General features: G+C 43.4%; 1 protein-coding gene and 1 long non-coding RNA gene across 2 annotated transcripts in view; both read right to left on the reverse strand.

Annotated features, from left to right (window-relative positions):
• The window catches only part of LOC102299809 (prothrombin), a 26,535-nt gene extending 13,311 nt beyond the window's left edge, over positions 1-13,224 (reverse strand). Inside the window, exons 1-4 of the mRNA XM_042224983.1 lie at positions 13,072-13,224; positions 5,761-6,054; positions 5,556-5,672; positions 5,270-5,393 (exon numbers count right to left, since the gene is read on the reverse strand). Coding sequence (XP_042080917.1) covers positions 5,270-5,393; positions 5,556-5,672; positions 5,761-6,054; positions 13,072-13,144 — 608 coding nt within the window. The 5' untranslated portion in view covers positions 13,145-13,224. The remainder of the gene's footprint in view (positions 1-5,269; positions 5,394-5,555; positions 5,673-5,760; positions 6,055-13,071) is intronic.
• On the reverse strand, positions 142-1,411 carry LOC121811898. The gene is made up of 3 exons (XR_006054893.1): positions 1,236-1,411; positions 1,098-1,159; positions 142-470 (listed from the first exon to the last, which is right to left on the reverse strand). It is a non-coding gene; the product is annotated as an uncharacterized LOC121811898 (long non-coding RNA).
• Positions 13,225-13,529: the final 305 nt, after the last annotated feature.

The raw sequence follows: 13,529 nt of genomic DNA on the forward strand, positions 1-13,529 counted from the left end.
GCCTGCTCGTCAAAACGACAGTAGAAGTCGTTTAGGGTGTTGGCCAAGAGCAAGTCGTCAGTGGAGTGGGGGGTTTTAGGCTTGTAGTTTGTGATATTCCTAAAACCTTTCACACAGAGGCCGAGTCATTCTCTGAGTATCAGAGCTCTTTGGAATGAATGAAACAGATTAAAGTGTTCCTGTTGTGAAGTTTGAATTGTCCAGTCTGAATTGTCCTTTAAAGTCGTTGAAAACCCAAACAGGTGTACTGTAGGGGAATTGTCAGTGTGCAAACCCTATTATCCGGGTAGGAAAAGTAGTGCATAGGGCTTATCTGTAATCCAGGGTTGCTTGAATCAGTTTCTCAGGCAAATCCCACAATCCGATCGCATGGCTGGCCACACCATTTCACGATCATCCAGGATCTCATTTGGGCTGTTCTCGCCGTCAGTGGTTCTCCAGAATCCTTCTAGTAGTTCAAAAAAACCAATCTACACAAACAGTGCAGAACAATCAATTTCTTTTCCCATTTTGTGTTCTTAACATGAGCTCATTAACTTCTTTTCCAAATGTATTAATCACAAATGGCATTCCCTTTAGCTTTACCAAGTTACAAGAGTTACAGTAACTTGTTTGTACCAGTATCAACAATTTTATCAAAATTATATCACAACAAAGAACATCAGCAGCTTAAACAGTAATGTAAACAGTCATAGCAATGAAAGTGACATTCATCCTTAAGGCTTACAAGAAAATGTAACTTAATTCAGTGCAAATACTATTAAACTTGAAATATGCTCATATCTATTAAGACATAACCATTCTAATATAAACAGAGCTATTGCTTCTACTTGAATACCTCCCCGATCGGAATATGGCTTCAGCGGGGTGGGGTGGCTAACAGCTATTAGCAGCTAGCATCGCATCTAGCATCGGCATCGTTTAGCTCAAAGCATTCAACACTTATAACACACTGTAAAGAACAACAGGAGAAGTAAAACAACACGCCAGATTCTCATAGCTCCCGATTGGTTTTTGTTCAAAGGTTTCTGAGCTGAATCAGCTAGTGAAATACATTATCTAACTTAACAGGTAGCTAACGAAAGCACGTGACTCACCGGGATTTTCAGACACAAATAACTTGACAGACGTTATTCCCTTTGTGGTCAGAGTTCGGGGCCTAATAAAAGAGTACCTTATTAGCATTTATACGTAAAACAATCTGGTCTCATTAACCGGGTTGCAGTATTGCATACCAAGATACTTTTTCCATGCGCTCCGACACGTACTTGACCGCCATCAGAGGGAAGATCTCACAGGAAGAGAGAGGTAATACTTCCTGCGCACTAGACGCAAGGTCGTCAGAACACAAGACTGCATCACAGCGCCCCCTTGTGACAATAACAGGCTATAGCCTTAGATTACAAAAAGGGATTTTGAAGCCCTGTATTTCACATGGGTTACAGACGTTCTTAAAGTCAGCAAAGAGGCACAGAAAAGAAGATCAGACACCAGCGAGGGAGGATAAGAAGGACAGACGCAACAACATTGTCATCCCCTATGTAGCCGGTGTATCAGAAAAACTCAGGAGAGTTTTCTCCAAGCATGACATCCCGGTGTATTTCAGACCCAGCAACACGCTCAGACAAAAACTGGTTCACCCGAAAGACAAAACGCCAAAACACAAACTTAACAATGTGGTGTATGCTGTACAGTGCAGCGAGGAATGCCCAGACCTCTACATTGGAGAGACCAAACAGCCACTTCACAAGCGCATGGCACAACACAGAAGAGCCACCTCCACAGGACAAGACTCAGCAGTCCATCTGCATCTAAAGGACAAAGGACACTCTTTCGAGGATGCCAATGTTCACATTTTGGACAGAGAGGACAGATGGTTTGAAAGAGGAGTGAAAGAAGCCATCTATGTCCACTGTGAGCGACCATCTTTGAACAGAGGCGGGTTTACGACACCAACTGTCTGCCATCTATAATCCAGTTTTGAGATCCCTCCCCAGACGCCTTAACGCCCACTCACATCCTGGGCCATCTGACCTCAGGAATTCGCATGATAAGGTGGGGCCAGGTTTCACAATGAGCTCACCCGAAACTCTGGCTGATTGGGACCCACACCCAGTTTCACACCTTGGCTCAGGCGATTAGAGGATCATCAGGGGGTCCTTTTGTCCCTCTGTGGGGGGATACTCCCACTAGGTTTATATCTGGGACTCTCCACCATTTGACCTTAGAACTGAAGAAGCTTCTCGGATGAGAGGTGCACCACATGCTTCATTGCCTGGGGGGTGTTTCATGTTTGTTTAATTGTTTTGTATTAATTGTTTTGTATTAGTTTGTATATGGCAGCCATCTTGTTTCCCCCCGTGTGTGTCATCTGGTTTAGCTAAGCCAGTATTTAAGTTTCCCCGTGTGTCATTTTAGCAGGTCAGTTTATCATATGTTTGTTTGAGGTTTTTGTTAATTATTATCTTGAGTTTAGTCTATTGAGTTGACCTCTTTTATTGGTCTGCCTGTTTAAGTTTTGGCTTTGTTAAATATATTTTCATATTTTTGGGTCAATATAACCCCTTTTTTGAATTAAAACCACCTGTGTCCTTTATGCTTTACTGCTTGGTCCTTGACAATCGAACAGCCCTAAGAGCTACTGGACAATAATCATTGTGGCAAGCGGGCTGTTGTTTCATAAAAACAGGAACAACGATGGACTGTTTGAAGTACATGGGAACCACTGCTTGGGCCAGGGAGAGGTTTAAGATCACTGTGAACACCGGTACTAGCTGGTCAGTGCAGGCTTTTAGGACCCAACCAGGGTTTGCATCTTCTCCTGCAGCTGTTCACTCTCCTGAACAGCGTTGAAAGCATTGTTCCTTACTGGTCCTCTCCGCACACATGCAGCCATTTGTTGTGTTATTTGCTGCAGCGTCAAAGCGAATATAAAATGTGTTCAGCTTATCAGCCAGTGAAGCGTTGGCATTCATCACTTAAGAAGCTGTCTGTTTATAGTCTGTTATTGTCTGCAGTCCCTTCCATTGGCTCCTAGAGTCGCACTGTTGTAGCTGTGACTCTAGTTTTTCCCCGTAGCTCCGCTTTGCCTTTGCAACCACGCTGCGCACATTGTAAGCAGCCTTGTATTGGTCCATATTACTGGAGACGCGACCCGCTTTGTAGGCAGTGGTGTGCGATCTCAGAGCGTCGTGGATGTTTTCATCCACCCACGGTTTCATCCACTAGTTTCCTGATATATCCCACAACCACTTACGTAAACATGTTGATGCCATCGGAGCTGCACCGAAACATGTTCCAGTCTGCGTCATCCAGTGCATCCATCCAGCGTGCGATCTCTCTCCTGATTGGTGCTTCCTGCTTTAGTCTTTGTAAACAGACACGAGGAAGATGATGGTGTGGTCCACTTTTCCAAATGCCGGCAGAGACTGTGCTTTGTAGCAGTCTTTGAATGGATTGGTCTAATGTCCTTGTGCCCCTGGTGGGGAAGGGGATGTGTTGGTGAAGGTTATGAAATGTGCATTTGAGATTTACTCTGTTAATAGCTCCCATAACTATGAGAGCAGCATCCTAGTGAAGTGTTTGTTTTTGTGTGAGAGCCTCATGTAGTTCACATAAGGCAGAGTCTGAGTCCGTGTGTGACAGAATATAAACAGTGCAGGCAATGACCGCAGTGAATTCCTGAGGAAGACAGAAAGGGTGACATTTAACGATCAAAAGTTCCAGATTGGGTGAGCAAGAGCTTGTGAGTGGAAAAATGCTTGTGCTGTCGCATCATCTCTTTTCTTCCTCGGTGCCATTGTTCTGTTTATTTCTTTTCTTCGGTAGACCGAGAAAGTATCGCTAGGTTCAGCAATGTCTCGGTGACAGTGTTGGGAAGGTTACTTTTAAAATGTATTCCACTACAGATTACAGAATACATGCCCCAAAATGTATTTTGTAACATATTCCGTTACGTTACTCAATGACAGTAACGTATTCTGAATACTTTGGATTACCTATTATATTATCGTGCTTTTTACAATTACATGAATGTACTATTACTGTGTGATTTATTACTTTTACTGAAGGTTACTCGCCATACCAATACCGACTAGATTTTTAAATCTTAATATAAAATGAGTAACAGTAGCGTGGACATTAGGTAAGGCTGCACATTTTGCAGCGATCTCGTATAGAAAACTATTCTGCACGTATATAAAACAGGTCCGCGGCTCTAAACCGTAGTAAAGGGACCTCTGGCTAATGTGTCGGGTTCGTGTCGGGCTCATAGCCGGAAACTAGCTTTACTTTGTTGTGTGGGTCAACTTTTGCTAGCGAGAGACAGAGAAAGGCGTCGAAAGGCTGCTCCAACGGAGCTTATTGTTTCGGAGAAAAACACGAACACAGCGTACAGTCCAGTCTTAATAGCTTACTTACAAATGGGCTCGTCAGGCACTCTTTTTGGCTGCAGTGGTTATTATTATATTTACATGGTTCCAGCTCCCATTTCTGCTCAATGACAGCTCGTTCTTTTCCTTTTTCTCCCTCCCTCGCTCACAGACACATAACGTATATGGCAGTCCATTCTCCCAGCAGCACGGACTACACTGCCCATGAGGCTACATTCTTTAGGGCTATGCCTGCAACACTCTGCCTATTGCCTTCATATTAAATCATTTTTGTGAATATTTTTTTAAAATATTTCTTCACGTCATTATGCGGGCCGCAAGTAGAGGTGACATGGGCCGCGAGATTGAAACACAGGCATTAGAATAGAGAGGGCATAGCCGAACATATGAAACAGGAAAATACCGCCGTGTAATCCCTTTATTTCAGCAAAGTAACTGTATTCTGAATACCACCTTTTTAAACGGTAACTGTAACGGAATACAGTTACTCATATTTTGTATTTTAAATATGTAACGGCGGTACATGTATTCCGTTATTCCCCAACACTGCTCGGTGAAGCAGAGGATGATGCAGTCCCGAATGTCTCTCTGAAACTTGACTCTGGCCCTGAGGTCATCACCCTTGTTCTTGATGGACTGAAGATTGGCTAGCAGTATACTGGGCATGGATACACTATGTGTGTGTGTGAGCCCCTAGCATATGTTACTGTTTTTATGTTTTAGGTGCTATAGCACTGCAGTCTCCTGAATTTTGGGATAAATTAAGTATATCTTATGTTACTTTGATAATCTCCTGATGGGAGTCTGGTCTGTTTTGACAGACATCCAGAACAATTTTGTCAATCATCCTTAAAGTCATGTTTATCTAGTGTCATTACCATGGAGCTGAGCCCACTTCAGCGTCATCACCCCCAACGATACGACACCATCTGCTGAAAAGCATGCATGCTTCGTTTGCATCTGTTTTGTTCTTCTTTTCAAACAGGGGACGCTGTCCACAATCTACAGCACAAGAAGTAAATAAAAACTTTGATAGATGGTCAAACACAACAAAACTATTAACAGGCTAGATGGATCACCTGCTTCTTGAATTGTTCTCTTTCAGCTTTTTGGGGTACAGTGATTACCTGATGCTTGCTGTCACTGCCCATTAAGTGCACTCACCATCCTCTCCTTGTCCAAACGTGCGAGGACTGAAAAGGTTTTTCCTGGCCTGACCTAAGACGGAGCGCTCCCTGCCTTCGGTCACAGTTGTTTGCTCAGGCCCTAATAGTGGGTCATCTGCAGGAAACAGGTGGACAATTGGAAAGGTAAGGGGCAGGTAAACAGGAGGATTTATTTAATAGTGGATTGTAGGTTTGTACTCTACCACATAGCTGCAGATCACAGTAGTCCATTGTTATATTTCCAGCAATCCTGACATAGCACCAGGGGCCCTCAGAGTCACCGTCAGGATTTCGGCACTTGTTGGTCTGCAGCTGAACTTCAGGGATGAACTCTTTGTCCCGACTGAGGGTTTTTACCTCCGGTAATGACCATGGCAGGCAGGTGTGACCTCCTATGGTAACACTTAGGTCCCCATTATATTCTATACCATAATTGGGCAAGCACACTATAGGTTTGTGTGGTTTTGTGGCCACAGTGGGTGGGACAAAGTCTTCACCTTCAACAAAAATAAATAAATAAATAAAAAAGACAGATCAGCTGGCAGAACAAGGAGTGCATACTGCAGAGAAATTTAATCCTAGATTGTATATAAGCCCTGAAACACTCCAGGATGTAAGAAGAGTTCAGCAGTGATGTGGAAACCAGAGACTGTGGAAGAAATTCAGTGACTTGTGAGCAGCTCATTTTAGGTGTTGACATGGCTTTCCAACATTACTAGCACAAGAGTGTCAACTAGCCTAAAATGGTGCAAGAATATTAATTATTATCATTTGTGACACAGGACCCCGTGAACATACATATGCACGCACTGGCGTCAGGTTGGATTAACAGTCCTTTTTATTTGTGGCAATGCAACAACCATGGCGCCAACTCCTCCGCAGCCCCTATCAGCTGCTCCAGCACCACAGCGTGCCGATCCGCCTGGTTGGATTAACAAGGGTGGATTAACAATCATTTTATTTGTGGCAATGCAACTGTGGTTTTTAGCCTTGATCAGCTCAGGACACAGACACTCCTTACTTGTTGCCACACACTCCTCTCCTGCCAGACTGTCACTATCAAAAAGAGCAGACACACAGTCAATTAACCTGTGAGGTACACCTGTTCTTCCCGCCTCTGTGCCGCCCTACGAGCTCACTGAAACCAGAAACCATCGCACCTCCTTTTTGGTCTTGGGGAACGGGCATGATGTTATCGTCGCTGTCTTCTCTACCTGAGGGCGCATCTGCTGGCCCCCCAAGTGGTACCCCAGATACTGCACCTCTCTCCGTCCAACCGCACACTTCTTCGGGTTGGCCGTGAGCCCCGCCTGCCTCAGGGACTCCAGGAGAGCGGCCACCCGCTGCACATGCTCCGCCCAGGTGTCACTATAGATGATAACATCATCCAGGAAGGCGTCGGAATATTCAGTGTGTGGCCGCAATACCCGGTCAATGAGGCACTAGAATGTGGCCAGGGCTCTGAACAAGCCAAGCGGATTGGTACAACCCACGAATTGGTACAAACCGTACAAAGTGAAAAAGGCAGTTTTTTTCCCCAGGACAGACACGTGAATCTGCCAGTTCTTAAGTTTCTCCAGTGCCAGTGTAAAAAATTGGGCAATGCCCAACAAAGAGTTCGTTGACCCGGGGCATTGGATGCACATCAAACCGTGACACTTCATTCAACTTAAAATAGTCGACACAGATCCGTATTCACCCATTTTTCTTAACCACTTAAGAACTATGGGGTTATACCACCCACTGTGAGACTCCTATTACTCCCAGCTTTAGCGTCTCAGAAAATTCCTCCTGCACTAATTTTTTTTTTTGTCGCAGCAGCCTGTAGGGCCGTGAACACACCATCACGCCAGGCTGTGTTTCAAAATGGTGCTCTATGAGAGAAGTACGGCCAGGGAGGGGGGAGAACACATTGGCAAAGCACCATTGCAACACAGCAACATCCGCTCTCTGGGCCTGTGCAAGATGGTCGTCACAATGGACGGAGGCAGGGATGGTGGATTTTGGCACCTCCGGCCCCAACTCATCTTTCTCCTTCACCAGGCTCTCCAAAGAAGTGGTTTCACCCTCTCTCCAGGCTTTAAGGAGGTTGAGGTGGTAAATCTGTGTGGCTCCTCCCCATAGCTGGACTGGCCATCGGGCATACCGGGCATTTGCCCGGTGGGCCGCTGGCGATTTTTTGTTTCTATGGGCCGATGGATTTTTTTATTTATTTATTTATTTTTTTAGGAAGGGTATATATAATGAAAGGTGTTGGATTGGCCAGTTGGTCATGATCGACTCTGGGCTGGACCAAATACAGCCGAGGAGGCCGGATGCACCCTCCCCCTTGTTTAGCAATCACGTGATTTTCGCGCATTGCATGCCAGGAACTCGTGGCAAAACAATCCAAGTACCGCATCAAATGCAAACATTTGCAGCAACGCAAAACGTTCATTCTCCGGTTCCAATACCTTCTTGTTTTTTCTTTGCCGCACAAAAAAGTAATGTACAAAACAAAAGGAGAACAATGCCGGTCCGTACAAAGACAGACTCGACGAAAAGACAAAGAAAAGATACGAGGAAAAAATCAAAGGAGTGAAAGGGTCAGACCCTTACGAGCACACAGAGGGACAAAAGACGTTAGCGTGCTGCCCAACTTTCACCACGCTCAGATTTATAATTATACGGTTCTTGGAGTGAGTGCATACACTCATGAAGTTTAGTAACTTCAGGTCACTGCAACAAGCCCAGGAACAGTTTACCGACGGATGGGTACAAGACCTTGAAATGTACCGTGTAGAACGAAAGACCATCGTACGAACAAAGGCAAGTTTACCAGTCTCACAAATCGTCGTCATAAATACACATTCGTTAACCGTTTATTAATAGGACCTTTGAGCTCAACGGTAATTAATTAGTAGTGGAAATAATTTCTGGTAGCATCACAGAAATGTAGCAGTGACAATAATACTGTATGCTGTAATCGTACTGGGCAATTAGTGATACAGAACAACTGTTTTATTCTGTGAATAAAAGTGTATGTTTTTGTCAATGTACCATGGTAATAACAGAAGCGAAACGCAATATTGTGTCAGGACAATTCACTATTTATGCACAATAAACAAAGGAGCATAGCGCGACAATTTCTGTTCAGCGCCAGACTTGCTTGTAACCTATATCACCAATTATGTTATGAAAAATGACGTATTAACTACTACAAAACTCTGACCTTTGTGGGAATGCTTGGAGCAGACTAACCTGTGAGCTGGAGTGTTCTGAGACGTTATATTTGGTATATCCAACCATCCGTGGGTTCTTACTTCAGAAACATGGCTTAAAAAATTTCTCTTCAACGACGTAATCCGAAAAAAAAAACGATCTCTTTACCCGTCGGCTTCCCGTGGCTGTCATGCGACCGGCTATTGCAGTTAATAATACAACAGCTTCTTGCCATTTTTTGGGTTTCTTTTTATCGCTGTATAACTGATTTCAATTGAAAGCCTGCGTGCGCTAGTACCTCTTGCCACAAGTTCCCAGAATCCTTTGCGGTTTTACCCTTGAATAATGTCACAATTTCAATCTTTATCCTGGTGGGCCGGTCTCTAGTCAAAATGCCCGGGCCGATTTTTTTGTCCCAGTCCAGCCTTGCTCCTCCCCTGTCCGACCGTACTACCTTATAGTCAACCACTCATCGTGTGACCATGATGGGTGCTTGCCACTTGGCAAGCAGTTTGGAGCTGGAAGAAGGGAGCAATACAAGCACTTATCCCCCCGATGAAAATTGCCTGAGTCTAGCCGCTCTGTTGTACAAGCTCTGTTGATGCTGCTGGGACTGGAGTAAATTTTCTCGTGAGAGCCACCCCAAAGAGTAAAGCTTTAATCTCAGGTCCAGCATGTATTGAGTTTCATTTTTTGCAGGGCTCGGATCTTCCTCCCAGTTTTCTTTAATCACGTCGAGCACTCCCTGTGGTTGCCTGCCGTGGCTACCTGCCACGGGGGGTGCCACAGCAACTCAAAGGGAGAAAATCCCGTGGTGGCCTGGCACACCTCCAGCACTGTGAACAACGGAGGGTCTAACCAGCAATCCCAATTGCATTTATCCTTGTGAATTAACTTATGGATCATATCATGGATTTTAACGTTTTTAATGATTTTAACGTCTTATTCAGCTGATCCACCAACCCATCACTCTGAGGGTAAATGGTAAATGGCCTGTATTTGTATAGCACTTTACTTAGTCCCTAAGGACCCCAAAGCGCTTTAGACGTTCAGTCATCCACCCATCCACATACACACTCACAAGCTACATTGTAACCACAGCCACCCTGGGGCGCACTGACAGAGGTGAGGCTGCGAGACACTGGCACCACCGGGCCCTCTGACCATCACCAGTAGGCAACGGGTGAAGCGTCTTGCCCAAGGACACAACGACTGAGACTCTCGGAGCCGGGGCTCGAACTGGCAACCTTCCAATTACAAGATGAACTGCCAACTTTTGAGCCACGATCGCCCCAGGGTGGTAGATGCTAATGCGAATAGATTTGCTCAATAATTCATGTAGTTTCTTCAGCTGAGACTGAAGCAGTCACTTGGATGAGTGAAGAAACACTTCTTCCACAGAAAACGCTACATCCAGATGAACAGAGTCAACTTTTGGGGAATCCGTATAGTTCCTTTAGTGTGCGAGACATGAAAAATCTGCCCTGGTCAGTCAGTATTTTCTTAGGAATACCGACTAGGGAGATGACCTGAAACAGTGCTTGTGCCACGCTCCTCACGGAGATGGTACACAGCAGCAGCGCTTCCGGGTATCACGTCAAATAATCCACCAGGACTAATACGAAGTGATAGCCGCATGCACTCCGGTAAAATGGCCTGATGAGGTCTATACGAATACGTTCAAACCACCTGGGGCTAGCCCTAAAGGGTAGTATGCATGTGGGATTTTTTTTTTTTTTGGGGGGGGGGGGGGGGGGGGAGAATGACTGAAAGATTAATTAGGCTCTGTTTTGAGTTTTGTTCAAAAAAGAATGACTTCATATAGGGAAAAATATATATCACATATGCAGGACACCTTAAACTAGTTTTTTAATTAAGCAGCAAGGCAGAACAAAGTCGGGGCTGTATCAAGACACGAGGACTAAACCCCAATTCAACCAGACCCAGAACTGATCCGGAATTAAAACAGGACTACAACAGTTCAAAATCAGGACTACTTAGGACTTAACCAAGACAGAACCAGAATCAGAACTAGATGATAGTAGCACTAAAAATCATCATAGACCTGCACTACACTTATTTTTTAATTCTACCAAAGTCCACTATTTAGATTGAGAAAAGTTTATATAATTATTTAGCCTTGTTGTGCAAACAAGCCTGCATAACTTTAAATAATTTGAAAAATAACAAACCTAAAAAGAAACACTAGGTACGAGATACATGAGGACCTATGATACGGTGATACTTTTGGTAAGCAACCATTTGACTAACATGTGTGTCTCACCTGCTCTTGTTCCATCTCTGTTCTGTCCTCATTCTCCTCTCTGTTCCTCTTTGTGCTGACAATCATCAAATATACAGTTGAAACCAGATATTTACAAACTCTTCAGATCAAAACAAACACTTTTTTTAATTGTAACATCAAATCAGACTAAATGTTTATTTTTTTTAGTTTGATAAATATATAAAACATATTTGTTAACTTTAAGAGTAAAGAGAGAAACTATCTGTATTTCTAAATTGTAAATGGCACCAAATTGTATGCAAAATTGAGCCACACTTATGGAGCTCCACAATTCTTTTTCTGGTGTTTTGGTTGACATCTCTTGATTTTCCCATGTCAAAGAAAAAGGCTCTGTGTTTTGCCTTATATGCATCCACAGCTGTGCCACCAGTTTACTCACATGGACTCTACTAACCTATCAGAAGCTTCTTCAGCTCAGAATGGAATCGTCTGGAGTTTTCTTATTAATTAACAATAAACTTAGTGTATATGTGGCCCTAAATTTGATGAAAGTGATAAAAAACAGACAGCTCTGTCTCTCTTTATTCTGACATTTAACTAATTCAAAAAATATTTCAATATTTATTTAACCAAAACAAAACAAGTTTACTCTAAATTGATGTTGCACAGTAAAAAAATGTTCTTGTGTTTTCCATAAAGTGTAAATATCTGGTTTCAACTGTGAATATACTGCTGTGTATTGAAATTCCTCGTTTTGCACAGAAATATACTGAACAACATACAAAGCATAATATATAAAATAACATCTACCAGAGTTTTTTCTTTGAAAGAAGCCCCTTATATCCATTCTTGTATTTCAGTACATTACTGAAACCGATTTATTTAGCCGTGGAGGGAAACAACTGAAAATATGAAATAAACACACATGTAAGCTAAGACTCTCTAAAGAAACAGCATTGTTGTTGTTCGGCTTTTCATTTCGCCATTTGTTGATTCACTCGAAGAGCAAATAAAGTAATATGGGTCAAGTGATCAATTTGACATCAATCTTTCGTGATACACCGTCATATTGACATTATTTGTACAGTACGAATGATTTTCTTTGGTACCTGGTCGAACTTCAGTTCTCCTCTGTCTGCCTGGCTGCGTTTCTCTAACAGCGCACTGGCAGGCAGCAGCTGCCCCGCCCCACTTAGTGTCTGAGCTCGGATCATACCAATATTAGGGGGGATTTACGCACAGTCGTAAATTCCCACAGTGTGCACTATGTGCTTCGAATATTGTGTGTAGTTTTTGTTTTATACACTTGTCAGCCAGGCATCTAACTATGAAAAAAATCACACTCCAAAAGACCCTGGGCTTCTGAAAAAACAACCTGGGCTTAAGCCCAGTAAGCCGCTCCGCCACTGGTTCAAACGGGACCTGCATTACGGGTAATAGATGCAAAGGGGCTTTTGGAATAACCAGCTGGCACTCTGGGCATGATGCACACCATCAGCGCACGTTGGCCCAGATGCCAGCCATTATATGCTCCACAGTTTTTTCACATCCCATGTGCCCTGCCGTGGTGTTGTACCAACAACTGGGTGTCTCATTTGTGCGAGCATTGCGACTCACTCGATAAAGCCTATCGTTCCGCAATTGGAAATGCAGGTAAGCCCGCGTGGCTGGGTTGCCTGGGCTGACCAGTTGACCAACAATATCCATCACTTGGTTGTAGGCTGAGTGTAGGGTGTTGTCCCGAGACTACCCCAGAGGAAAATCATCCATGGGCCACACCACCGGACCACGGATGATTAATATAAAATGATTAATATAAACTTTTTGGGATTGGATTTACACAAAAATGCATTCTGTGGTCCTACAAAATGCATTTTTCTACTTTTTTTTTCTTTCTAGTATCAGTGAAGATTTTATCATATTCAAATGACACAATATGCATTGCTACATATATACATACATATATTCAAACCAAAGTACAATTTTGATCTAGATTATTCATATTACTGTTATTGTACACATTGCAAATACCCTTGATCCTACTTTAAAGAGGAAAGGAGTTCATTACCATGGTTTGCCACACAGCTGTGCAGGAGAAACAGCAGCAGAACAGCAGCAGGTTTTGATGTTGGTTCCATCATGATCCAGACCTCTGAGCAGAACCTCAGAACCAGATCCAGCAGTACTCAGTGTGTCCTTCTTTGTTTGTCCGTCTATGTCTCTCTGCCTGTCCTCTGGAGGGGGGGATTATTGACCAAAGGGTCAAAGTTTGAGCCAGACTGATAAGTCAGTTATGTTTAAACCTACATGTTTACTTTTTTCTCAAGAACTCGAGTCCTACTGTGAGTTAATACTGCTGCAGTTTAACACAACGGCTCTGAAACTATACATGAATTATTGTTTGGTATTAAAACATATGAGATTCATATGACAAGTCACAATTTACAAAATAACAAGTCCCTAAAAAATCTTAAATTGTCTTGATTTGGCCTGTATCATCTTTGGGACATTTCTTACATTCGAACA

The sequence above is a fragment of the Haplochromis burtoni genome, unplaced genomic scaffold, assembly GCF_018398535.1.
Source record: "Haplochromis burtoni strain Fernald_Lab_line unplaced genomic scaffold, NCSU_Asbu1 Contig_157, whole genome shotgun sequence".
NCBI lineage: Eukaryota > Metazoa > Chordata > Actinopteri > Cichliformes > Cichlidae > Haplochromis > Haplochromis burtoni.